General features: G+C 52.3%; 1 protein-coding gene across 1 annotated transcript; it reads left to right on the top strand.

Annotated features, from left to right (window-relative positions):
- The first annotated feature begins 2,832 nt into the window (after positions 1 to 2,832).
- On the top strand, positions 2,833 to 19,892 carry LOC138366388 (uncharacterized). Its single transcript, XM_069327429.1, has 4 exons — positions 2,833 to 2,897; positions 12,973 to 13,167; positions 15,103 to 16,308; positions 19,796 to 19,892. Exons 1-4 carry the CDS (start codon positions 2,833 to 2,835, stop codon positions 19,890 to 19,892), a joined length of 1,563 nt encoding a protein of 520 aa, XP_069183530.1.
- The last annotated feature ends 3,855 nt before the right edge of the window (positions 19,893 to 23,747 follow it).

Here is a 23,747-nt window from a genome sequence, read left to right as displayed (position 1 = left end):
CATCAACTGTTTTATAACTGTAAACAAGGCCATCGTGATTGAGGAAAAATGTACAGGTTTCGTAAGTGGGTTGAGTAATAGTTTGATGAATACTGACTCGGGGCGCTTTGGGTTAATGACCGATAATAAGGTCAACCTAATTCCCTGCCGTAGCTCGCTGGCAAATGAAGTCACATTTTTTGGGGAATGAACCAATTTGCTGAAATTGCAACGTCTTAGTAACAACTGGAGCTCTGAGGTGTCTCGAACCCTCTACCGAGACTCTCCCAGCCGCTGGCGCTACCCACTGGACCACACTGACGTGCTAAAAGTTATACAACCTAATTTCTACTGAAATCACAGGAAGTCTGGATGCCCTTACTGAAGCCAGTCCAAGGTGTAGATATAATCTCTCACCCACCCGGGTGGTGCAGGAGACGGTGGTCAGTCACTTTACACACACACAACACACTACAACATTTAGAATTGACGTTTTCTGTACATCGTCCACAATAGGTTAGGTTAGGACACGAGGACACAGGACCTGCAGACACAAATTGCTTGGGTTCGCATGCTTCTGGTGAGGGAAAAATAGTTTTATTCTTTATGGCGTGAGAAATAGTGTGCACAGCCTCCCTTATTATATAATAGTACGTAGACGCAGGCGAGGAGTCACAATAACGGGGCTAAAGTATGTTGACCAGACCACACACTAGAAGGTGAAGGGACGACGACGTTTCGGTCCGTCCTGGACCATTCTCAAGTCGATTCATTGACTTGAGAATGGTCCAGGATGGACCGAAACGTCGTCGTCCCTTCACCTTCTAGTGTGTGGTCTGGTCAACAGTACGTACGACGATTGTTGATAATATGGGACAAGAATGTACACTTTTGCACTCAAATATGTATCTTGCTTTGTCCTGAGCGACCTTGATGTATGGGAGCCAGTAATATTGGGAAGGAGATTGGCACGAAGACCTTGAGGCACTCCGCTTCACCGGTGGTGACCTGGACAAGATGGACAATTGTCCTACACACTGTCACACTGAGGCTGGTAAGCTTCAGTGTGACAGTGTGTTGGACACGAGGACACAGCCAGACACTACAGACACAAACGACAATGTCCTTTTCGAAATAAAATGTACAATGCGTTATAATCTAGAAGAGAACGGGGAAATTGAAAATTTTTTAAACTATATTTTAGTAGAGGACACTCTGGGGAGCTTTGCAAATTCTTTAATGAATTTGATTGGAAAGATTTATCGCATGGCGACATCTTAACAAGATATATGCCACATTTTGCGAGATCTGGGAAGACAAAATAAATTGATAACAAAACAGAGACGCAGAACTAGAGAACAGAACAGCTTCATCGTAAATTGTGTGAGGAACAGATAGTAAAAGTCTAAAATAATGGGGACAATATAGGATGAGGCCCAACCCCCACAAGCATACCAGCACTACAACCAAGCAAGAAACAAACACACAGCAGTGAGCAGAGAGGAAGGAAGGTAAATGTAAAACATTTACGCAGGTAAATGTAAAACATTTATGGAGGTAAATGTAAAACATTTATGGAGGTAAATGTAAAACATTTATGGAGGTAAATGTAAAACAGGTCCAGGTCTTCTCCACAACTTCATGAACAGCAAGCTGCATGTAAAGGATAAAATACAGACATTGAGAATTGGGAACAGTTGAACAGAAGGTAAACACGAGACGCGTCAAACACTAAACAAACAGTTCCAAAGTGTTTGTGCAAAGTGAGGGTCTCAGAGCAACCCGGCCTCTTAAAAATAACGTCACTTTTGGCTCGTATGCGCGGCGCTATGGCTAAATTTGGACGTAATTTGAAATGAAATTGACTCACAAAAGTGACGTACTGTCCCGTTTTCTGTTTGAGTTGTCCAGCTTACTCGGAAAGGTTAAAAGAGGAAACTTTCAATTAACGTTTTTCATAACGTTTTGAAACTTTATGAGAATTTCCTGCCCACCTAACCAACCAGAGGACCCTTAACTTACTGTTGTTGAAAAAAAAATCCCAAATTTATTTTAATTTTTTTTCATTTTCAAATTACGTCCACTTTCGGCCATACTGGTAAACGGCCAATAGCGACGTTATTTTTAAGAGGACAGGTTGCTGCCACACCACCAGACACACCAAAGAAGATCTTTCTAAAAAATATATTTAATTTTTATGATAGAACGACAGAGATTCTACAAGGAAGCGTTGGTTGTGTTGACCATGTTTATCTGGTCCTAAGAAAGGCTTCTCATAGAATCCCACACAAGATGTTGCTCAGGAAACTGGAACATGCTGGAGGAGTGACAGGCAGACTGCTGACATGGATGACAAATGTTCTGACAGACAGATAAGGGCGGTAATCAGAGACAATGTATCTGACTGGAGGAGTGTTACTAGCGGAGTACCACAGGGTACTCCGCTAGGACCAGTAATGTTTATCATCTACTTAAACGATCAATCAGAATGACGTTGATCAGACCACACACTAGAAAGTGAAGGGACGACGACGTTTCGGTCCGTCCTGGACCATTCTCAAGTCCTGCAAGCAGAAGCACTACATAATTATATGAACATGTACAGGCGACGGGTCACAATAACGTGGCTAAAGTATGTTGACCAGACCACACACTAGAAGGTGAAGGGACGACGACGTTTCAGTCCGTCCTGGAACATTCTCAAGTCAATTGAGAAGAGGAAGTAGAGACAGGCAATAAACAGGCAAGAGAGAGGTGAGGAGGAAAGTAAGGTGTAGTAGAGGAGATAGTAATAATATCCGAAACGTCGTCGTCCCTTCACCTTGTAGTGTGTGGTCTGGTCAACATATGAACATGTCGGCTGATGATACTAACATACTGGAGAAGATAGGTTGGGAGTCTACATTAGACAACCGACGGTTAGAAAGGCGGGGTCCAGGAGCTAACAGCTCGATCCAGCAAGCACAAATAGTGAACGCACGCACACACACAAACATTACTGCCGAATCTAAGGTCAGAATAGAGGTAGCTTAATCCAGTCTCTGAATGAACAAATCCACAAGGGCCGTAACGAGCGTTCGAACCTACGCCCGACAGCATCCCAAACGCTTCCTTAATCGACTGCGCTACAACATGGTAAAAAGAATTGCAACCAGAAATTCTACTGAACTTACATGGATCCAATCTCTGAATGTCTGTAACCAAATCCAGCACACCGGACACACACCAAATCCAGAGACCGAAGAGAATCAGTGTTTTATCTGGTGGTGTGTTCGCCGGGACGTGCTAGGAGCCGCTGGGGTGCTGGGAAGAGGCACATTCCTAGCTCTTGTATCACACCGCAAATCAATGGTATGTGAGTCAGAGGAAGAGAAGGGGGCAGAAGCCGCGGTGCTCTCTGGGTGCGGGTGCGGTAATCGCCCGGGGATCTTGATCCAGGTGGTCTCAAAGGGCACGGCGGAGATAAGGAATGACAGTCTTGTTGGGGTGAGGCCAGGCACCTGTGTGGAGGGCCGGGGTGAGGGTGGAGGCACCTGTGTGGAGGGCCGGGGTGAGGGTGGAGGCACCTGTGTGGAGGGCCGGGGTGAGGCCAGGCACCTGTTTGGAGGGCCGGGGTGATGGTGGGGGCACCTGTGTGGAGGGCCGGGGTGATGGTGGAGGCACCTGTGTGGAGGGCCGGGGTGATGGTGGAGGCACCTGTGTGGAGGGCCGGGGTGAGGGTGGAGGCACCTGTGTGGAGGGCCGGGGTGAGGGTGGAGGCACCTGTGTGGAGGGCCGGGGTGAGGGTGGAGGCACCTGTGTGGAGGGCCGGGGTGAGGGTGGAGGCACCTGTGTGGAGGGCCGGGGTGAGGGTGGAGGCAGAGCGCCGGCAATGCTGTATCTTCCTCCGTGATAAATGCGGCCGTAATCGTCCCATCTCCACGAGTGAACCCGCTCTCAGCTGCAGTTAACATTTAACCATTAACGGGAAGATGAGGCATCACTGAACCACCTTAACACAACCGGAACTAAGGCACAGTTTGGCGCACGCTGCCAACCACCGGCTGAAGACCAACTTTTTTGTCGGTCGGTCTTGATGTTAGATATCACGGCCCGAACGCATGCAGGGTCAAAATAAACACATATACTCCTTATAAAGCAGCGGGCAAAGCATGCAGCCTCCACTTGGCTATCTTGCCGGGTCAGCTCGGTAATTTGATATCTTAAAAGGAGCAACAGCATAATATAACAGGATGCTTGATCTGTGAATGTGAATGATTTGTTCATATTTGCATGTTGTTATACACGTGAGAGGCAAGAGGCAGGTGTGTGATCAGGCTCGCTGCTCTACCTAAACAACGCCAGCGACGTCGGCCGGAGTTCGAGCCCTCGATGAGGAGGATCGTCTTGCTACAAATCATCACCTCTTCACCGCTCTTCACTCACCAGTTACTCATCACCAAGTTACCAGCTGACTGGCGGGGAGGACCCAGAGGAAACTTTGTAGAGCAAAACTTAAAACTAGCTACGTGAAGGGGAACCTATAAGTCATATATCAGCACTCACAAGTCGTCTCATAATAATAATAATAATAATAATAATAATAATAATAATAATAATAATAATAATAGGCGACTGCAACCTTTCCAATATTAGACTTGTACTTCAGGTAAAAACTTACGCGAGAAATTAGTACCCAGAAAACCTAACACAAAGGGTAGACACAGGGAACCTGTGGCCGGAAATACGATAAAGATACCGGCCGTCCGGATAAAAACACCGGCCGTCCGGATAAAAATACCGGCCGTCCGGATAAAAATACCGGCCGTCCGGATAAAAATACCGGCCGTCCGGATAAAAATACCGGCCGTCCGGATAAAAATAATGGCCGTCCGGATAAAAATACCGGCCGTCCGGATAAAAATACCGGCCGTCCGGATAAAAATAATGGCCGTCCGGATAAAAATACCGGCCGTCCGGATAAAAATACCGACCGTCCGGATAAAAATAATGGCCGTCCGGATAAAAATACCGGCCGTCCGGATAAAAATACCGGCCGTCCGGATGAAAACACCGGCCGTCCGGATAAAAACAGCCGTCGGAATGATAAAAATACGGCCGGTCTTATTAAACTCAACGTGACGATAAAAACAGTGATTGGCCTGATAGCCGCAGCTGGCCGCCCTTGACATTAGGCTGGGAGATCCTGTATACCTTCGGGGCTGCTTCAGTATACCAGACCATCTGCTGTACACTACTGGCTCTACAGTATACCTCTTACTTACTTAAGAACTTATTACATTCCTTACAAGGTATTTTTATAAATGACGCAATTTATAAAAATAAATTGCGTCATTTATAAAATACCTTGTAAGGAATGTAATAAGTTCTATGTCGGGCAAACATCTAAAGATTTAAAATGTAGAATATCGCAACATAAATACTCTGTAAAACATGGCCAATTGTCTAATGCTTTGTTTGTGCATTTGTCAGAAAAAGCTCACCAAATTGATTGGGAGAGTGCTTCTTCAATAACAAATTGTAAAAGCACCTATAACAGAAACATAATTGAATCTGCTTTGATACAGATCACCAAAGAAAGTAATTTGAATATTAGCAGTGGTCTATATAACTTAGATCCATTTCTAATAGATCAGCTAAAGGGCGATTTAAGTAGAATCATTGAAAAACATTTGTCTCACTAATTTATTGTATATATTTACTTCTTTATGTTATAATTACCTATATATTATGCTTGTATGTCTGCTGTATCAGATGGGCCATTGTGCTACATCGGATGTGCCAATTGGGTGCATCTGATGGGCCAATGGGCCTTCTGCGTTGTCCAAGTATTGTACCTCACCTTACTTCACCACTCCTTCCTGCCTATTTATACCCATCACTCGATCTGTAAAATGACCTTCTGAAGATGTATTTAATATACGAAAGTACTTAAGGAAATTTCCTGTTTCATTTTTCCTCCGTGGTCTGACATTGTCACATTCTTAATCACGTGTTTATTTTCGTGATATACACACATATATATATATATATATATATATATATATATATATATATATATATATATATATATATATATATATATATATATATATATATATATATATATATATATATATATACACATACATATTTTGGTGAAGATAACCAGTAGTTGGAAGATGTGGTCTTGAGAATACAAGGAGGAACTTTCAAGACAAGTCTTCAACTTTTCATTCATTCCCGGCCCAGCTTATCACGCCCCGCGGTGCTGGCCGCTCCTCCACAGTGTTAAATAACTTGACTTTTACTCATTATCAAGATGACCAAGTTCACTAATGAAGTCAACTGTTCTCTCTTTCAGGGGGATAGGATTCATCACCCATTGACGCGTTCCCCTTACGAAACCGATACATCTTTTCTCAGTGTCTTAGTCTGTATTTAACAATTTACGAGTTGGGAAACATTACGAGAGTGTTAAAAAGCGCAATAAACTTGGGTTCTCAAGTTTGCAAGATCTGTTGTTGTTGTTGTTGTTTTAAATTTAGTTACTCAGAATGCAATGTCCATGTAGCACGGGCTATGGTGAGCCCGTAATTGAGTTCCGTTATTCGCGATAACTTTGTTACTGTGATATTTGCGTCAATGTATGAAATGGAGGTGGGGTTTCCTCCTTTTTCCCTGTTTCTTTTTCGCTTCTGTTTTAGTGCATTTGCGAGCTCCTATACTGTATAATATCAACTATTGACGAGAGATGTAGAGGTTTCGTATCCTCCCGTCACAGTGACGATACCGTCACCTGGGTGTCACCTGGGGTGTCGTCACCGTCGCCTCCCGTCACGGACGGAGCCTGGCAACTGTGAGTGAGAGAACAGTGTTCTTATCACAGTTCAAGTGTTCAATAGGATGATAATTACTGCCCGTTAGACGTGATCACAGGACCCGTCTCCAGGGGGCTCTAACGCCCGGCCTCCCACTAGGGCGCCACCACACGCATCATCTACCACATTACCGCGCTTATGACCGGGCGCCCCCGGCTCCCTTTTGGTCCCAAATTGTCGCTAGATTATCGTCTGTAAACGCTAATATGTTCACTGTATTCACCTAGTTGTATTCACCTAGTTGTGTTCACCTAATTGTATTCACCGAGTTGTATTCACCTAGTTGTGTTCACCTAGTTGTATTCACCTAGTTGTGTTCACCTAATTGTATTCACCGAGTTGTGTTCACCTAGTTGTGTTCACCTAGTTGTATTCACCTAGTTGTGTTCACCTAGTTGTGTTCACCTAGTTGTGTTCACCTAGTTGTATTCACCTAGTTGTGTTCACCTAGTTGTGTTCACCTAGTTGTGTTCACCTAGTTACATTCACCTAGTTGTGTTCACCTAGTTGTGTTCACCTAGTTGTGTTCACCTAGTTGTGCTCACCTAGTTGTGTTCACCTAGTTGTGCTCACCTAGTTGTGTTCACCTAGTTGTGTTCACCTAGTTGTGTTCACCTAGTTGTGCTCACCTAGTTGTGTTCACCTAGTTGTGTTCACCTAGTTGTGTTCACCTAGTTGTGTTCACCTAGTTGTATTCACCTAGTTGTGTTCACCTAGTTGTGTTCACCTAGTTGTGTTCACCTAGTTGTGTTCACCTAGTTGTGTTCACCTAGTTGTGTTCACCTAGTTGTGCTCACCTAGTTGTATTCACCTAGTTGTATTCACCTAGTTGTATTCACCTAGTTGTGTTCACCTAGTTGTATTCACCTAGTTGTGTTCACCTAGTTGTGCTCACCTAGTTGTATTCACCTAGTTGTGCTCACCTTGTTGTATTCACCTAGTTGTGTTTTTGCGGGGGTTGAGCTCTGCTCTTTCGGCCCGCCTCTCAACTGTCAATCTACCTACAATCTAAAGTTTACTACCTTTTTTTTTACACCCCCCCCCCCCCCACACACACACACAAGGAAGCAGCCCGTGACAGCTGACTAACTCCAAGGTACTATTTACTGCTAGGTAACAGGGGCATTCAGGGTGAAACAAACTTTGCCCATTTGTTTCTGCCTGGTGCGGGAATCGAACCCGCGCCACAGAATTACGAGTCGTGCGCGCTATCCACCAGGCCACCAGGCCCCTGTAGACTGTGTCACTTGTGTTGGGCGGGAGATGCTGTAGAGGACAGAGATCTATCTCCTGGCTGCTGCTGGATGTGTATACTAGAGGCGATATACTCTCATGTATACGCTAGTATGTATATACTGTAGTATATGTGTATACTGGTGATCAGAAGGGGGAGAGGGGGTGAGGGGAAGGGCCGAAGGAATATGGGTAAGGAAATGTAGGGTAAGGAAAAGATTAATAAGGTAGGAATAAGAGGAAAGGGCCCAGTTACAGCCCCGCTCCTGTGCCAGGTAAGTCCACTACGGGCTCACCATAGTCCGTGCTACTTGCCCCGCTCCTGTGCCAGGTAAGTCCACTACGGGCTCACCATAGCCCGTGCTACTTGCCCCGCTCCTGTGCCAGGTAAGTCCACTACGGGCTCACCATAGCCCGTGCTACTTGGAACGGTGTGTTCCCAGTAGCTGAATCTATAACAACCTAACAACAACAGAAAGGGCCAAACAATTGGGTTAAGTTGTGACACTCGGGTACTCTGGGTGGATGGGTGACCGCGGTAGAGATGTCCTCGTTATCCGGAGATGTTTGGTGAGGTGTCAGCCTGTGCAAGGTAACGAGGTCCTTACGCTCTTACACACAGTAGTCACAATAGTCTGATGCATCAAATGAACAAATCCACAAGGGGGGCCTGGTAGCCTGGTGGATAGCGCGCACGACTCGTAATTTTGTGTCGCGGGTTAGCAAACAGTTGATTGACAGTTGAGAGGCGGGACCAAAGAGCCAGAGCTCAACCCCCGCAAGCACAATTAGGTAAGTACTTGGTGGTTATACCAACTTAAGCAGACTTGCTTCTGAACATACTTGCTTATATTCCCCTCATGCAGGAGCCACGCTGCATGAGGGGAGGACAGTGTTAACCGACTTTGCTTTTCCGAGTTGTATTGTTTATTTTGTCTGTTCTTAAGCAGTAAATAAGCAGTTTTTTGTTATGTTTTAGAGTTAACAATGAATTCCAATTTTTGATCTGGGGACATATTTACTCCCTGTGTATTTAAGCCAAAAATTGCACCTTATGTATTTATTTTTCAACTGAAGATGTTCCTGAGTGGAGCGACACGTTTAGAACATCCTTCAAGAATTACTAGAGTTTCTTTACCATGACTTTCTGTACCTCTGTTACTCTTCTTAACACTGATACTAAGACATTAGTTAGAAGTCTAGAAATCTTACTCTCTAAGATCAACAACGCCAGCAATTGGTCATATTGAGCCAAATATATCTCAATATGTATATACTATTATATACTAGGTTGGCACGGCCAGACCTGTGTCACCTGTGTGTCGGCCAGGCTCGTGTGTGTGTGTCGGCCAGGCCCGTGTGTGTGTCGGCCAGACCCCTGTGTGTGTCGGCCAGACCCCTGTGTGTGTCGGCCAGGCCCGTGTGTGTGTCGGCCAGGCCCGTGTGTGTGTGTGTGTCGGCCAGGCCCGTGTGTGTGTGTGTGTCAACCAGGCCCGTGTGTGTGTCAGCCAGGCCCGTGTGTGTCAGCCAGGCCCTTTGTGTGTCGGCCAGGCCCGTGTGTGTCGGCCAGGCCCCTGTGTGTGTGTGTGTGTGTCGGCCAGGCCCCTGTGTGTGTGTGTGTGTGTCGGCCAGGCCCCTGTGTGTGTGTGTGTCGGCCAGGCCCCTGTGTGTGTGTGTGTGTGTGTGTGTGTGTGTGTGTATGTGTGTCGGCCAGGCCCGTGTGTGTGTCGGCCAGGCCCGTGTGTGTGTCGGCCAGGTCCGTGTGTGTGTCGGCCAGGTCCGTGTGTGTGTCGGCCAGGCCCCTGTGTGTGTCGGCCAGGCCCCTGTGTGTGTGTGTCGGCCAGGCTCGTGTGTGTGTCAACCAGACCCGTGTGTGTGTGTCGGCCAGGCCCGAGTGTGTGTCGGCCAGGCCCGTGTGTGTGTCGGCCAGGCCCGTGTGTGTGTCGGCCAGGCCCGTGTGTGTGTGTCGGCCAGGCCCGTGTGTGTCGGCCAGGCCCGTGTGTGTCGGCCAGGCCCGTGTGTGTGTCGGCCAGGCCCGTGTGTGTGTCGGCCAGGCCCGTGTGTGTGTCGGCCAGGCCCGTGTGTGTGTCGGCCAGGCCCGTGTGTGTCGGCCAGGCCCGTGTGTGTGTGTCGGCCAGGCCCGTGTGTGTGTGTCGGCCAGGCCCGTGTGTGTCGGCCAGGCCCGTGTGTGTCGGCCAGGCCCGTGTGTGTCGGCCAGGCCCGTGTGGGGCGTGTCGCACAAAGTGTACTGTCTGGCTTAGGAAGCCCTCAGTCTGCCGGTCATCAGAAGCAACAAATCCTGTAATGTTGTGTGAGCCGGAGGTCCGTCACACCAGCCAGCGACGCCCACCCATTGACTTACACCTCGGAAAAAAACCGCGGGCTCTCGGAGTCAGCAGCTTTCGGGGGCTTCCCGCCACTGGAAAAAAAAGCGGGAACCGAACGAGGTCCAGCACTTGGTGGGTATCTGGCAGTGTTGGTGGGAGGTTTGGGGTCTGGAACACCCTTATACATCTTCTGGAACCTGTTTGCATACCTCCTGGAACTTTTTTAAATACCTCTTGGAACTTATTTTGGATAATTCCTGAAATTAATTCGGATATTTCTTGAAAGCCCATTGGATACCTGGAACCTCATTCCACTCCTTCTGGAGTCCATTCCACTCCATCTGGAACACTTTATACAGCTGGAACCACTCTCCACATCCCCAAACATCCTTCCATACCTTAACGTTAGTAAAGGTCTGGACTGTTCTAAGGAGGAGAGATAAAGAACTGGAAGATTAGAACAACACAACTCTCTCTCTCAGTCAGCTGTATACACACACAAACACACACAACGTAACCAAACATCAGCGCTTTCTTACGACGCTAATCTTGTGTATGGACACAGCCACTTTAAGGAATACAGTTCCTTTCTTGTTCCTGTACCAAGGTGTTAAATGCCAAGGAGGACGATTGTACACTGCATTTGGGAGGGCGGCCGTCGCCTGCCTGATGGGCGCTGCGTCGGGGCGAGGCCGGAGCCGGTCCGGCCCAACACAACCGGCAGTGGTCCACGCCACGGGTATAAAAAACCTGGGCACGGCGGCACGGGAAACAAAGAGGAACCCGCCAGGCATTCTGGGCAGGTCATGGCGGCTGAGGTCAGGATAATTACCCGAGGAGCCGTGGCTGGTCCCAGGACGAGACCCAGCTATCCTGGGCATGAGGCGAACATGCCCACAGGCGGAGGAGATGCTTGCAGATAACACCTTGTTAGTGTCGATACTCACACACACACACACACACAGGGGTGGGGAGGGGGCTAGAGGGGACATGACCACTACATACAAGATTCTCAGAGGAATTGATAGGGTAGATAAAGACAGACTATTTAACACAAGGAGCACACGCACTAGGGGACACAGGTGGAAACTGAGTACCCACATGAGCCACAGAGACGTTAGAAAGAACTTTTTCAGTGTCAGAGTAGTTAACAGGTGGAATGCATTAGGCAGTGATGTGGTGGAGGCTGACTCCATACACAGTTTATAATATAGATATGATAGAGCCCAGTAGGCTCAGGAACCTGTACACCAATTGATTGACAGTTGAGAGGCGGGACCAAAGAGCCAGAGCTCAACCCCCGCAAGCACAACCAAGTGAGTACATACACACATCACGGCCTGGTGGCTGAGTGGACAGCGCTTGGGACTCGTAATCCTATGGAGAGAAAAGCACAGGAAATGAAACAAAAACATGAACACAAGACATGATGGAGTACATAACAAGCAAATGCAAAGACGCTCAGAAACGATTGATGCAATTCTGAGAGGGAAGACTGGGCCAGATGTGGCACTAGTGACAGTGTTCAAGAGAGAACTGGATAAGCACCTCCAAAGGATACCTGATCAACCAGGCTATGACTCATACGTAGAGCTGCGAGCAGCCGCGTCCAACAGCCTGGTTGATCAGTCCGGCAACCAGGAGGCCTGGTCGACGACCGGGCCGCGGGGACGCTAAGCCCCGGAAGCACCTCAAGGTAACCTCAAGGTAAGGTAGTCGATTGTTGAGGCGGCAGTGGCTGGGCACACAGAGTAGAAACACTACACACAAACCACAATAGCGTGATGCATCAAATGAACAAATCCGCGAGGGTCGTGACGAGGGTTCGAACCTACGTCCGAGAGTAGATACAAATTAGCCTGGAAGAAATGCAGACAAAGCAGAACAGACGGGAATCCCGATGAATAGAGAAGAGGCAATGAGCGAATACCCACACATGAGGAGCTGTGGCAGAGAAACAGTAGGAGAATAACACAGCAAAGACAAGGAGTATAAGACGGCCCAGGAGAGGCCCAGGCCAAGGAAGATGACTGTGAATAACCAGGTTGGTGTTCCACACGAAGACACCACGAAGGAGAGGAGGGACGGTTATCTTGAGATGATTTCGGGGCTTTAGTGTCCCCGCGGCCCGGTCCTCGACCAGGCCTCCACCCCCCTAGGAAGAAGCCCGTGACAGCTGACTAACACCCAGGTACCTATTTTACTGCTAGGTAACAGGGGCATAGGGTAAAATAAACTACCCATTCTTTCTCACCTGCGCCCGGGATCGAACCCAGGACCACAGGATCACAGGTCCAGTGTGCTGTCCGCTCGGCCGACCGGCTCTCCCCGGGACACACACACACACTGATAAGGAAATATATAAAGAACTTATCCCAATAAAGATTCTATCCAGACTCCTTATCCCCACTAGAGCAAACAGCCCTTACAGTGACCCCCGCAGGAAAGACCCGCTTAACAAAGCAGAACAGACGCGCTTAATATGTACTGATAACAGTGGAAGCACAGATGCCACAGCAGAAACTGAAGACCTCACAAGTTATCATCATGCTATAGTATTATCTTTTTCTCAGGAGAAGGAATCGCTTCCAGACTGATGGAAAAGATGGAAAACAAGAACTGCTGAACTACAGCCGGACATCATTAACAAACGTCCTCCTGCAGACTGTTACAATGACGACTCTGAAGACGTCGTGTAGAACACACCAGTTAACACTCTCCAAGTGCCTCCTGCAGGAATTACTGAAAGACAATTGTGCAAGACAAATGTATTTGAGTTCTTGCAATGACAGAAATCAAGAGAGAGAGAGAGAGGGAGAGAGAGAGAGAGAGAGAGCGAGAGAGAGAGAGACAGAGAGAGACAGAGAATCAGAGAGAGAGAGAGAGAGAGAGAGAGAGAGACAGAGAGAGAGACAGAGAGAGAGACAGAGAGACAGAGAGAGAGACAGAGAGAGAGAGAGACAGAGAGAGAGAGAGACAGAGAGAGAGACAGAGAGAGAGACAGAGAGACAGAGAGAGAGAGACAGAGAGAGAGAGAGACAGAGAGAGAGAGAGACAGAGAGAGACAGAGAGACAGAGAGAGACAGAGAGACAGAGAGAGACAGAGAGAGACAGAGAGACAGAGAGACAGAGAGAGACAGAGACAGAGAGAGAGACAAAGAGAGAGAGAGAGAGAGAGACAGACAGAGAGAGAGAGACAGAGACAGACAGAGAGAGAGAGAGACACACACACAGAGAGACAGAGAGAGAGAGAGAGAGAGAGAGAGAGAGAGAGAGAGAGAGAGACAGAGAGAGAGACAGAGAGAGACTCCTACTACAAGTAGAGAAACAGGCTGGTGTATCAGGAAGAGATGTAAAGTGGGTCAGAGAGTACCTCACGGGATGGAAGCCAAGAGTCATGGTGAGAGAGTAGCCACCAAGACCAGACAGATGAAACAAGTACCAAAAAAAAATCGCTGTTGGGCCCCTCTTCTACTCCCCCCCCCCCCCTTTTCCCCAACATTCAGGCCTCGTGACTGAGCCGAGGCAGAAACAAATTGGCAATTTTTCTGTCACCTGATGTCCCCGTTCACCTAGCAGTAAATAGGTACCTGGGACTTAAACAACTGCTGCAGGCTGCTTCCTAGGTGTGTGTGTGTGTGTGTGTGAATGTGTGTGTGAATGTGTGTGTGTGTGTGTGTGTGTGTGTGTGTGTGTGTGTGTGTGTGTGTGTGTGTGTGTGTGTGTGTGTGTGTGTGTTCACCTAGTTGTATTCACCTAGTTGTGTTTGCGGGGGTTGAGCTTTGATCTTTCGGCCCTCCTCTCAACTGTCAATCAACTGTTTACTATTTTTTTTCTCCACACCACACACTAGCAAGCAGCCCGTGACAGCTGACTAATTCACAAGTACCTATTTACTGCTAGGTAATAGGGACATTCAGGGTGAAAGAAACTTTGCCCATTTGTTTCTGCCTGGTGTGTGTGTGTGTGTGTGTGAGAGAGAGAGGGAATGAGAGAGAGAGAGAGAGAGAGAGAGAGAGAGAGAGAGAGAGAGAGAGAGAGAGAGAGAGAGAGAGAGAGGAAGGAGAGAGGAGAGAGGAAGGAGAGAGAGAGAGAGAGAGAGAGAGAGAGAGAGAGAGAGAGAGAGAGAGAGAGAGAGAGAGACGGCCCCGCCACACCCACCAAGCAGGAGCCCCAAAGCCACTATTCTGCTCACCACTTTTTGTGTGGGCAAAGGGCGTGAGGTGACAGGGTTATCGTGCTTTCTCCCCCTGCTGACGAAGGCCCGCTCCTCGCACACCTCACGGACCCCAACATTAAACCACAAACACTTCTATAATTAACGTAAACTAATGTAAACCATTTACCTTGCTGGTGATAGAAAAACAACCCCGGTTGAGACTGCCATTTGTGGTACGACCTTCCAGGCCTCGGGTGTGGGCGGGGACCGAGTTGTTGGAGTACACCGCCTTGCTGGGGGTGGTGGGCCGCGGGTGGGGGGCTGAGGGTGGGCCGAGGGTGGGGGGTGATGGGTCGCCAGATGGGGGGTAGAGGAGGAGGGGGATTGTAGGGGGGGGGGTAGGGAAGGGATAAGAGAGAGATCTTGACAAGTGTGACGGAGGTGTGCTGTCTCGGGGACACATCTTCCACACGAAATAAGACGGAAAAGAGATTTTGTTTTTCGTGATTGCAAATCTTGTGACTATACCAGAACTGTTCAACAGCACACGCACCGCCCCCGTTGTCAACGGCACACGCACCGCCCCCGTTGTCAACGGCACACGCACCGCCCCCGTTGTCAACGGCACACGCACCGCCCCCGTTGTCAACGGCACACGCACCGCCCCCGTTGTCAACGGCACACGCACCGCCCCCGTTGTCAACGGCACACGCACCGCCCCCGTTGTCAACGGCACACGCACCGCCCCCGTTGTCAACGGCACACGCACCGCCCCCGTTGTCAACGGCACACGCACCGCCCCCGTTGTCAACGGCACACGCACCGCCCCCGTTGTCAACGGCACACGCACCGCCCCCGTTGTCAACGGCACACGCACCGCCCCCGTTGTCAACGGCACACGCACCGCCCCCGTTGTCAACGGCACACGCACCGCCCCCGTTGTCAACGGCACACGCACCGCCCCCGTTGTCAACGGCACACGCACCGCCCCCGTTGTCAACGGCACACGCACCGCCCCCGTTGTCAACGGCACACGCACCGCCCCCGTTGTCAACGGCACACGCACCGCCCCCGTTGTCAACGGCACACCCACCGCCCCCGTTGTCAACGGCACACGCACCGCCCCCGTTGTCAACGGCACACGCACCGCCCCCGTTGTCAACGGCACACGCACCGCCCCCGTTGTCAACGGCACACGCACCGCCCCCGTTGTCAACGGCACACGCACCGCCCCCGTTGTCAACGGCACACGCACCGCCCCCGTTGTCAACGGTACACGCACCGCCCCCGTTGTCAACGGCACACGCACCGCCCCCGTTGTCAACGGCACACCCACCGCCCCCGTTGTCAACGGCACACGCACCGCCCCCGTTGTCAACGGCACACCCACCGCCCCCGTTGTCAACGGCACACGCACCGCCCCCGTTGTCAACGGCACACGCACCGCCCCCGTTGTCAACGGTACACGCACCGCCCCCGTTGTCAACGGCACACGCACCGCCCCCGTTGTCAACGGCACACCCACCGCCCCCGTTGTCAACGGCACACGCACCGCCCCCGTTGTCAACGGCACACGCACCGCCCCCGTTGTCAACGGCACACGCACCGCCCCCGTTGTCAACGGCACACGCACCGCCCCCGTTGTCAACGGCACACGCACCGCCCCCGTTGTCAACGGCACACGCTCCCGTTGTGGTGACCAGGACAACTACAACACATCACAACCAAATCTATACAGTAAAATAACAACGTACTGGAGTGAACGATATGGAAGAAAATGCAGAATAGAACCAGTGAAGAGCAGAGGTGCCATAGGCACAATCAGAGAACACTGTATAAACATCAGAGGTCCGCGGTTGTTCAACGTCCTCCCAGCAAGCATAAGAAATATTGCCGGAACAACCGTGTACATCTTCAAGAGGAAACTAGATTTATTCCTCCAAGGAGTGCCGGACCAACCGGGCTGTGGTGGGTATGTGGGCCTGCGGGCCGCTCCAAGCAACAGCCTGGTGGACCAAACTCTCACAACTCAAGCCTGGCCTCGGGCCGGGCTTGGGGAGTAGAAGAACTCCCAGAACCCCATCAACCAGGAATCAACCAGTACCACAACGATGCGGCTGAGACACAGAAACATCAGTGGGCCCAGCCAAGGCTCCTGAGGAAAGTGCTGGCTCTTGCGTCTGACGTCTGCCTGCCGACGTCTCCCTAGAAGGAAGACGTCTGGAAGTCCCGGGACATCCCCCCCCCCCTCCCCTCCCCCCCTCCCCTCCCCCGGAGGCGCCTCTGGAAGTTACATGACTGCCCAACAGCCTTGTCTCGTGTGACCTCAGACAATTGCTGGAAACTTCTGTTCCTCATTGACACCGAGTTTAGAGAAAGAGAAAGAAAGGTAGTTATGAGGAGAGAGCAATTAGACTCTACCACTGTGAATGAGGCATGCTAACAAGGAGCTGGAATATGAAGATGATGTCCAGACCTGAGATTAACCACCAGCTTCGAACGCCAATCTTGCAAGAAGCGAGGCCAGTTCAGGTGAACAGAGAGGCGCTCTATCTGTGATTGAATAGATTACAGTAAATGCTTGTTCACCCAGAGGGTAACAAACCCCACAGAACAGCCTAATTGCTGTAGCCGTTAATGTGAAAACAATTTTCCATTTCAAAATTCTCCTGGCGAGGATCCCTTGACTACCTGTCCCCGTCGAGGCCACTAGAGATGGTGGCCCTAGGGTAAATCCAGGTATAGACGTTCTTTGTGGTCTAGGATGACATTACTAACTACCCCAGGACTGCTTGACCCCGTGCGGTTGACAGAGCGATGCATGACTGCAGGTCATAGATACTACTACCTACTCTTGGGCTGCAGTGCACCTTGTCATGCAACAGGAATAAGTAAGCCTCTGAAGCATGGTAGTCTTAGGTACCTACCACCTGCTTCTGCAATAAAGATTGCTCTTTATTTTAGTTTAGTTAATTTATTATGAGCCCCACATACCCATCCTGTGGGTGGTAGTAGACCCCCATACCCATCCTGTGGGTGGTAGCAGACCCCCATACCCATCCTGTGGGTGGTAGTAGACCCCCATACCCATCCTGTGGGTGGTAGTAGACCCACATACCCATCCTGTGGGTGGTAGTAGACCCCATACCCATCCTGTGGGTGGTAGTGGACCCCATACCCATCCTGTGGGTGGTAGTGGACCCCATACCCATCCTGTGGGTGGTAGTGGACCCCATACCCATCCTGTGGGTGGTAGTGGACCCCATACCCATCCTGTGGGTGGTAGTGGACCCCATACCCATCCTGTGGGTGATAGTGGACCCCATACCCATCCTGTGGGCGGTAGTGGACCCCATACCCATCCTGTGGGTGGTAGTGGACCCCATACCCATCCTGTGGGTGGTAGTGGACCCCATACCCATCCTGTGGGTGGTAGTGGACCCCATACCCATCCTGTGGGTGGTAGTGGACCCCATACCCATCCTGTGGGTGATAGTGGACCCCATACCCATCCTGTGGGCGGTAGTGGACCCCATACCCATCCTGTGGGTGGTAGTGGACCCCATAGCCATCCTGTGGGTGGTAGTGGACCCCATAGCCATCCTGTGGGTGGTAGTGGACCCCATACCCATCCTGTGGGTGGTAGTGGACCCCATACCCATCCTGTGGGTGATAGTGGACCCCATACCCATCCTGTGGGCGGTAGTGGACCCCATACCCATCCTGTGGGTGGTAGTGGACCCCATACCCATCTTGTGGGTGGTAGTGGACCCCATACCCATCCTGTGGGTGGTAGTGGACCCCATACCCATCCTGTGGGTGGTAGTGGACCCCATACCCATCCTGTGGGTGATAGTGGACCCCATACCCATCCTGTGGGCGGTAGTGGACCCCATACCCATCCTGTGGACGGTAGTGGACCCCATACCCATCCTGTGGGTGGTAGTGGACCCCATACCCATCCTGTAGGTGGTAGTGGACCCCATACCCATCCTGTGGGTGGTAGTGGACCCCATACCCATCCTGTGGGTGGTAGTGGACCCCATACCCATCCTGTGGGTGATAGTGGACCCCATACCCATCCTGTGGGTGGTAGTGGACCCCATACCCATCCTGTGGGTGATAGTGGACCCCATACCCATCCTGTGGGTGGTAGTGGACCCCATACCCATCCTGTGGGTGGTAGTGAACCCCATACCCATCCTGTGGGTGGTAGTAGACCCCCATACCCATCCTGTGGGTGGTAGTGGACCCCATACCCATCCTGTGGGTGGTAGTGGACCCCATACCCATCCTGTGGGTGATAGTGGACCCCATACCCATCCTGTGGGCGGTAGTGGACCCCATACCCATCCTGTGGGTGGTAGTGGACCCCATACCCATCCTGTGGGTGGTAGTGGACCCCATACCCATCCTGTGGGTGGTAGTGGACCCCATACCCATCCTGTGGGTGATAGTGGACCCCATACCCATCCTGTGGGCGGTAGTGGACCCCATACCCATCCTGTGGGTGGTAGTGGACCCCATACCCATCCTGTGGGTGGTAGTGGACCCCATACCCATCCTGTGGGTGGTAGTGGACCCCATACCCATCCTGTGGGTGGTAGTGGACCCCATACCCATCCTGTGGGTGGTAGTGGACCCCATACCCATCCTGCGGGTGGTAGTGGACCCCATACCCATCCTGTGGGTGGTAGTGGACCCCATACCCATCCTGTGGGTGGTAGTGGACCCCATACCCATCCTGTGGGTGGTAGTGGACCCCATATCCATCCTGTGGGTGATAGTGGACCCCATACCCATCCTGTGGGTGGTAGTGGACCCCATACCCATCCTGTGGGTGGTAGTGGACCCCATACCCATCCTGTGGGTGGTAGTGGATTAAAGGTTACATAATCGTCTTAGGGACTGAATCCTAAAATTTCTGTAGCTTTAAGTAAGATGCAGTTCTAACAAGGTAGTTACACAGGTTAACAGGTTCAAGAACCACTACAAGAATAGTTTCTAAGCGAAGCCAATTACATTTGCGGTGATGTAAGATCTGATCGCCCAAACTACAGATTACAATAATAATCGATGATTTCTGTGATTATCATCAGTGAGTAATATCAGAACGATCAGATTATCTTACCAAATGGCGATATTACCAAAAAAAATCGAAATAATCTCCCCAAAGAAAATCGCGAGGAAAAACAAGATATGTTATCGATAAATCGGTGAATATAAATCACCTCCAGAAAGAAATCACCAAGAGAAATCACCAATCACCAAGAGAAATCACCAATCACCAAGAGAAATCACCAATCACCAAGAGAAAGATTTGTAAATGCCTAAGCGGCTTAGGAGCTACCAGCTGGAGCTTTAAAGAGCATTAAAGAGCTTTAAAGAGCTCTTTTAGAAGCTTTAAGAGGGCCTCGGGTGCAGCGAGAGGCTGCCAGAGTCCTCCTGCCTCATCACCTCACTCTCTCTCACAACAAACTCACCAAGACCAAAATCTGTGAAAACTCGAGGAGTCTGAAGGAGCAACTTGTTGCTCGAGTAATCTGAGTGTCAACAGGTGCCGCGGGTGTGAGCTAGGCGGTGATGGCTCCACACCCCCGCCAGCCACACCCCCGCCAGCCACACCCCCGCCAGCCACACCCCTGCCAGCCACACCCCCGCCAGCCACACCCCCGCCAGCCACACCCCTGCCAGCCACACACCCCCGCCAGCCACACCCACGCCAGCCACACACCCCCGCCAGCCACACCCCCGCCAGCCACACCCCCGCCAGCCACACCCCCGCCAGCCACACCCCTGCCAGCCACACACCCCCGCCAGCCACACCCACGCCAGCCACACACCCCCGCCAGCCACACCCACGCCAGCCACACACCCCCGCCAGCCACACCCCCGCCAGCCACACCCCCGCCAGCCACACACCCCCGCCAGCCACACCCCCGCCAGCCACACCCCCGCCAGCCACACACCCCCGCCAGCCACACACCCCCGCCAGCCACACCCCCGCCAGCCACACCCCTGCCAGCCACACCCTTGCCAGCCACACCCCCGCCAGCCACACCCCCGCCAGCCACACCCCCGCCAGCCACACCCCCGCCAGCCACACCCCCGCCAGCCCCACACCCCCGCCAGCCCCACACCCCCGCCAGCCACACACCCCCGCCAGCCACACACCCCCGCCAGCCACACCCCCGCCAGCCACACCCCCGCCAGCCACACACCTGCCAGCCACACACCCCCGCCAGCCACACACCCCCGCCAGCCACACACCCCCGCCAGCCACACCCCCGCCAGCCACACCCCCGCCAGCCACACCCCCGCCAGCCACACCCCTGCCAGCCACACCCCCGCCAGCCACACCCCCGCCAGCCACACCCCCGCCAGCCACACCCCCGCCAGCCACACCCCCGCCAGCCACACCCCCGCCAGCCACACCCCCGCCAGCCACACCCCCGCCAGCCACACCCCTGCCAGCCACACCCCCGCCAGCCACACCCCCGCCAGCCACACCCCCGCCAGCCACACCCCCGCCAGCCACACCCCCGCCAGCCACACCCCCGCCAGCCACACACCCGCCAGCCACACACCCGCCAGCCACACCCCCGCCAGCCACACCCCCGCCAGCCACACCCCCCCAGCCACAACACCGCCTGACCTTTGCTCATCTCTGAACCGCACACTTATGGTTCGGTGGGGTGATGCCTCGCTGCTGCCGGCCCCTCCCTCATCTTGCTGTACCCCCCCCCCTCACCACCCGCACCCCCAACCACACCCCACACCCACACCCCCAACCACACCCTCACCCAACCTAGCAGTCGTGTAGCTCATCTAGCAGTGAGTTGTGTGCTCCAAGATGGACATGTTAATCCCCCTCACCCACACAAGTTCACCTAACAGCGAGCTGTTTCCACATGAAAAGCTTGTTGATGTCTCTTCCAGGATGCTGTTGATCTCTGGAAGGCTTGTAGCGCCCTCTTCCAGGAAGCTGCTCACTCCTGGAAGACCTCCTCAGCGCTACAGTAACGCGTAACGGAATTATTCCACCTTCCAGGAGAGTTTCCAGCGCAGCATCCGCCCAGATCAAGGCTGGAGATGCTTGATGGCGTAATTATGGCGGTGTGACGTGCAGGTGAGGACGGCTGCACGCCGGCACGTGCCCGTCAGCCCGTGGTGGGCACGGGGGCACGCCTAGCCGTGACCCTGGGGGTCAGGTGTAGCTCTTGTACCCCCGCCCGCTCTGGGGTACTATCCCCGCCCACTCTGGGGTACTACCCCCGCCCACTCTGGGGTACTACCCCCGCCCACTCTCGGGTACTACCCCCGCCCACTCTGGGGTACTACCCCCGCCCACTCTCGGGTACTACCCCCGCCCACTCTGGGGTACTACCCCCGCCCACTCTCGGGTACTACCCCCGCCCACTCTGGGGTCCTACCCCCCGCCCACTCTGGGGTACTACCCCCGCCCACTCTCGGGTACTACCCCCGCCCACTCTGGGGTCCTACCCCCCGCCCACTCTGGGGTACTACCCCCGCCCACTCTGGGGTACTACCCCCGCCCACTCTGGGGTACTACCCCCGCCCACCATGGCACCAGTCAGCGCCCACTACCAGGCCACACCCAGCGCTCCCCCTCCCCCTCCCCCTCCCCCACTCCCCCTTGCAACAAAGAAGTACAGCAACATTACTGAAGACGGCCAGCGTGTGCGACCACTGGCTGGCCGTACCTGCTTTTTTATGGGGGGGGGGGGGGGGAGAGGGGGAGGAGGGGAGGGGTAGAGAGGTGAGGGGTGGGTGGGGGGGGGGAGTATTGATTGTTTGTAGCTGTTCCCCCCCCCCCTGACTGTGCACACCCCTCTCTCCCCCCCACACACACACATACACACCCCTCCACCTTCACCCCCACCAGCCTGCATTCCTGCCCTCCCTCCCGTGTCGTCTCTAGCCCCCCCCTCTCTCCCTCTCTCCCCCCCTCCCGCTCTCCCCCCCTCTCTCCCCCCTCTCTCTCCCTCTCCCCCTCTCTCTCCCTCTCCCCCTCTCTCTCCCTCTCCCCCTCTCTCTCCCTCTCCCTCTCTCTCTCCCTCTCCCCCTCTCTCTCCCTCTCCTCCTCCCTCTCCCTCTCTCCCTCTCTCTCCTTCTAACTTTCTCCTTCTCCGTGGTAACTTCCTCCTCCCCTGTTCACCCCCCCCCCCCACAACACTCTCCGCCACAGAACGTCCTGCGCACGGCGACGCTGATTTGTTTTTATTTTAGATGTTCTTCCTCCCTGGAGAGTGATAGACCCCGGCCACCAGGGTGATAGACCCCGGCCACCAGGGTGATAGACCCGGCCACCAGGGTGATAGACCCAGCCATCAGGGTGATAGACCCCGGCCACCAGGGTGATAGACCCCGGCCACCAGGGTGATAGACCCGGCCACCAGGGTGATAGACCCGGCCATCAGGGTGATAGACCCGGCCACCAGGGTGATAGACCCCGGCCACCAGGGTGATAGACCCCGGCCACCAGGGTGATAGACCTCAAGGAACCAGTGATCACTGTGTCCTGGTCATTGACTATATGATTGAACTTAAAACTATGATCACTGGACCAGAAGTCAAGGGGTCACGGGGTCAAGGGGTCAGGGAAAGGATAGTTTCAGGAAGAACGTAGAGGAGAAACTGTACAGGGAATAATGGACCAATTTAAATTGAGATGCAAAGATGAAAAAATGTACAAAACATTCACGAATAAAGTTATTGATTGATTAATTGAACAGTTTCGTGCCAACAATGAACACGGAGGCGAGCATACAGTCACCTGTGCCTCAAGAGACAGTCTAGGAAGCTAACACGAAAAGCAAGAGAGAATGGAGGAAATAGAGAGGTCAAAGGATAGAAGAAAACTGGAATAGATGCAACAGAACTGGGTAACAAATACATAAATATAAGAAACTCTGAAAATAGTATTGCTTCCAACACAAAACAAACAAACAGCCAAGACTCCAATATGGTCATAAAGGAGACAAGTTACAGTGAACGACTGGCAACATCACGGACAACGGCACAGTTGTTGTTGTTAAAGATTCGCTACCTGGAACAAAGTTCCAAGTAGCACGGGCTATGGTGAGCCCGTACACCGGCGGCAGAGACCATACGGAACGTAACTAGGAAATTTGCAAGGTTGTGAACGCCAGTTTCCAGGGCGTTCAC

Source organism: Procambarus clarkii, chromosome 19 (assembly GCF_040958095.1).
Source record: "Procambarus clarkii isolate CNS0578487 chromosome 19, FALCON_Pclarkii_2.0, whole genome shotgun sequence".
In the NCBI taxonomy this organism is placed as follows: Eukaryota; Metazoa; Arthropoda; class Malacostraca; order Decapoda; family Cambaridae; genus Procambarus; species Procambarus clarkii.
The sequence above is the reverse complement of the archived record's forward strand: the minus strand, read 5'-3'. Positions and strand labels throughout refer to the sequence as shown.